General features: G+C 41.8%; 1 protein-coding gene across 1 annotated transcript in view; it reads left to right on the top strand.

Moving 5' to 3' along the window:
• RFTN2 (raftlin family member 2) overlaps window positions 1-4,693 on the top strand; it is a 59,971-nt gene that overhangs the window by 34,264 nt on the left and 21,014 nt on the right. Inside the window, exon 6 of the mRNA XM_003796079.3 lies at window positions 339-542. Within this exon, the coding sequence (XP_003796127.1) occupies window positions 339-542 (204 nt within the window). The remainder of the gene's footprint in view (window positions 1-338; window positions 543-4,693) is intronic.

Genomic DNA, 4,693 nt, shown 5'->3' with positions numbered 1-4,693 from the left:
GACAGCTTGAGGCTCTGTCTCAAAAAAAAAAAAAAAAAAAACTTGCATGAGATGAGAAACACCAAAGTAATGGTAGTAGTTATTTATGGAGAATGGAATTAGGGAATACTCCTAGTAGCCTCAACTGTATCCATTTCTCATTTCTTCAAAGCAGTAGTCTGAAGCACGTATGGCATAATGTTGACATTTGAGTAAGCTAAACGGTGGGTGCTTTTATTATTCTCTATACTCACTTGTAATCTGAAATGTATTGATTAATAAAAAAAGATTTTAAGAATCTTTGATACGTAAGATTATAATTTTCTGCTTTTTTTCTCCTTCTGAATGCCTATCCTTAGATAACAAATTGTACATAGTCTTCAATGCTTTTGATGATGATTCAACCTGTTGGACCTATCAGGAAGGCATCCTGGCAATGAAAATAACAAGAAAAGGCTCTGTGATTTGCACACTTGATGCTGATTGGCTTGAATTAACTACGTTTTATTATAAGCAAGGCTTATCTTTAATTGATTCTTTTGTATGCTGGGAAACACCTAAAGGTAAGTTTTATATTAATAATATATTTATATCTAAGGGATTTGAACTTAAGTCAAAGATGGTGAAAATGTTTCTGCCTCTCAAGTTCTATCAGTAAAAGGATGGATGTTTTTGAAGAAATAGACTTTAATCATTACACAGCTACATAGCTTTAATTTAAAAGCTTAAGCATCCTTGAGAGTAAATGGATGCCCCATGTGTGTGGTAGAATTACAAGGTAATGTTTGCTGTTGGGTTAAAACAGTCAGAAGTAGACAAACCACTGTATGATTGATTAGTAGAATTTCCCAAATAAGATGTACTATGGGCTCTGCACCCATAGCTCAGTGGTTAGGGCACCAGCCACATGCACCAGGGCTGGCGGGTTCAAAGCTGGCCCGGGCCTCCTAAACAACAATGACAACAATAACAAAAAAATAGCTGGGGGTTGTGGCGGGCACCTGTTGTCCCAGCTACTTGGGAGGCTGAGGCAAGAGAATTGCTTGAGCCCAAGAGTTTGAGGTTGCTGTGAGCTGTGACACTACGGCACTCTATTGAGGGCGACATAGTAAGACTCTGTCTCAAACAAAAAAAGATGTACAAAAAAAAAGATAGCCCAATCTAGAGGGTTAGGTCCTTTGATGGTTAATATCCACATTTAGGTTTTATCAATTCCAAATACTACTTACTATGTATACAGGCAGTCTATACTTGATTCTGTAATTTATATACAAAATTAATCTTTGGTTCAAAAAATTACGTTGACCCTGTTCCTGTTTCTGCCTTCTGTTTGTCTTCATCTCTCTCTGGACTTCTCAGTTAGTTACAATGGAATATATAATCATTTGTGTCTATCACAAAAACAAAAACCAAACAACAAACAATTTCTCAAAAATTACTTTCTAGAGAGGTTTTTTCCCTTCTAGAGATTAGAGTTAAAAGAAAAGGAAAAAGAGAGATTATGAAAGCCAAGATAATTAGGGACCCTAACACAATTAGGGTAGAGAAAAGAATGAAAGAGCTAAGATTCTGATACACCTTACTATTAAATCAAGCCTAGTAATAACTAATGCAACTAAAGACTTTGCATGAATACTCAAAATTATCAGGAATCATGTGATAGTCCAACAATATTAGGGATCAAGCCCACTGGAGCACCCAGAAATACAGCACCTTGCACAGTGTTTGACATGTAGCAGGTGCAAACCAATAGATATTTCCTAGTACTTTTTGGTTATTGAAAACTTATTCCAACTTGGTCCTTTACGATAACAGCAAGGTTTAATAGGAAGAATATGGTCTCTAAAATCAGATACAACAGGCTTTCCATCCTGTCTTCCGCTTATTAGCTGTGTGATCATGAAGTTAGTTGAGCTCACAGAGCCTCAGGTTACGAAAAGGGGAATAAAACTACTCCTACTTTATCAATGTGAGAATTTAATAAGATATATGTAAAGTGACTCTCATACTGCCTAGGTCACAATCAGAGCTCGTGCGGGTATTACTTTTCTTTCCTGCCACTTGGGGTTTCTTTGGGTTTGGGGGGCACTGATTTGGGGGGAGGTTTGAGACAGAATCTCGCTCTGTTGTCCCAGACTAGAGTGCCATGGCATCAACCTCGCTCACAGCAATCTTGAACCCCTACGTTCAAGTGACCCTCCTGCTTCAGCCTCCCTCTAGCTGAGACTATAGGTGCCTGTAACAATGCCCAGCTAATTTTTCTGTTTTTATAAGAGGTCTCACTCTTGCTCTAGCGGTCCCAGAACTCCTTGACCTCAAGGGATCCTCCCACCTTGGCCTTCTGGCATGCTAGATAACAGGCATAAGCCACTGCACCAGGCCTCCTGCCACTTGTTATATGCGGTTACAGTACTTTTAGTATGGACCATGTATTTGGAAGTTTATGCTTCATAATCAATCTCTCTCTCTCTCCCATTAAGTCTAAGCTGGAGCCATTTCAAGTCTTGGTTTGTGACTGACAGAGGAAAACACAAAAAATACTTTTTCCACAGTCTCTCTCATGCTTCTTTGCCTTGGGTTTTGCTGATAAAAATATAGTTAGCCACAGCAGTTGCCAGCTGGAGTCTGGGGGGCTTTTGTTCTTAATGCCCCAGAAGCTATTTAGAAAGCCCTAGGGAGACTCCTCCCCTCTCAACAGCTCTTGGATCTTAGTGGGAATCAATCCCTTTCAGCTGCTCTGGAATGTCTCATTAGACATTTTATATTTCAGGCGATGCCAAGTCCCTAATGAGCTACGTCAGTGTGTGGGGTCTGGCACTTGGGTGTGTCGTTCGGGGCTTTCCTGGGAATACACAGGGAAGCTGCAGAGGGGAAACTGTGACCACTATCTGTGTCACTGTGAGAAGCAAGTCAGAGGAAGCAGGGCTGAACTGGCGGCTTTGTTGGGGGAAGGGGGCATTTGATGCCTGTCATCTGAAGCCCACTGGGGAGGGGATGCGTATTTTATTTTGTCTTGCTTCTCTCCTCTTCCACAATATTGTCAGAAAGCAGCCACAACAAGGAACGAAGTACAAAACCAGTCTGTGCTGAGCAATGTAAATACATCACCTCCCAAATCACACGGAATAAAACACCTTTCTACAGAAACATGGGGGGGGGGTGGGACTCTCAGGGTCCTTCCATACACACCCCCAACACCCTGTCCTGCTTGAACAACCCCAGGGGACACACACACACACGCACACGCACACCCGCCTTTGGGTCCTTACACTTCACTAGACTACCTGCCTCACCATCCTCAGCACTCTTCCCCGCCTTAGTATACACATCTTAAGGCTTCACTTTGCATTTTTACGTTACGGAGATAAGTTCTTTCCTTGAACTTCATGAATCAACCTCGGATAGCTTCAGACTTTTCTTCTGTGGCTTACTCCCCTCGCTCAGCCTTCATAGAATTGAAGAAAGTTAGGACCTCGCTCTGGATTAGGCTCTGCCTTAAGGAAATGCTGTGGCTATTTTGATCTTTCGTCCAGACCACTACAACTTTCTCCATATCAGCAATGAGACAGTTTTGCTTTTTCTTTTTTTTATATCATTTTTATATTCACTGGAATAGTACTTTTAATTTCCTTAAAGAATTTTTCCCTTTTGTGCTTACTTCGGCAGCACATATACTAGAATTTTTCCCTTTTATTCCCAAGGTGGCTGTTTGGTCCAAGAGGCCTGGCTTTTAGCCTATGTCAGCTTTCAACATGCTTTCCTCACTAAGTTTAAAAATCATTTCTACCTTTCAATTTAAAGTGAGAGAAGTATGCCTCCTCCTTTCACTGGAACATTTAGAGGCCATTTGCAGGGTTATTATTAACTGGCTTAATTTCAATATTGTTATGTCTCAGGAAATAGGAAGAGCTTAGAGAGGGATACAGGGAATGGCCAGTGGATGGAACAGTCAGAACACCCCCCAGTTACCTATTAAATCAGCCTTCTTAGTTTAAGCAGGTGTGGTGGCTCACACTTGCAATCCCAGCACTCTGGGAGGCTGAGGCAGGTAGATAGCTCGAGCTCAAGAGTTGGAGACCAGCCTGAGCAAGAGTAAGACCCCATCTCTACTAAAAATAGAAAAACTAGCTGGGTGTTGTAGCAGGCACCTGTAGTCCCAGCTACTTGGGAATCTGAGGCAAGAGGCTCTTGAGCCCAAGAGTTTGAGGTTGCTGTGAGCTATGATGCCAGAGCACTCTATCCAGGGCAACAGAGTGAATCTCTGTCTCTGAATAAGTAAATGAATAAATAGATAGATAAATAAATAAATAACCTTAGCCATCTTCTATGGACATGGTTCATGGCACCCCGAAACAATGACAATAGTAACATTAAAGCTCAGTGACCTCAGATAACCATAACAGATAACAATAATAATGGGAAAGGGCAGGGCGCAGTGGCTCCCGCCTGTGATCCCAGCACTCTAGGAGGCTGAGGTGGGTGGATTACTTGAGCTTAGGAGTTTGAGACCAGCCTGAGCAAGAGTGAAACCCCATCTCTAAAAAATAACCATGCTAGCTACTTTGTAGGGGAGCACCTGTAGGCCCAGCTACTTGGGAGGCTGAGGCAAGAGAAATCACTTGAGCCCAAGAGTTTGAAGTTGCTATGAGCTGTGACTCCATGGCACTCTACCCAGGGTGACAAAGTGAGACTCTGTCTCAAAAAAAAAAAAAAA

This window comes from Otolemur garnettii, unplaced genomic scaffold (assembly GCF_000181295.1).
Source record: "Otolemur garnettii isolate 467f Iridium unplaced genomic scaffold, OtoGar3 scaffold00100, whole genome shotgun sequence".
NCBI classification, from domain to species: domain Eukaryota; kingdom Metazoa; phylum Chordata; class Mammalia; order Primates; family Galagidae; genus Otolemur; species Otolemur garnettii.
Note: the sequence above shows the minus strand (reverse complement) of the source record. Positions and strands in the feature narration are given on the sequence as shown.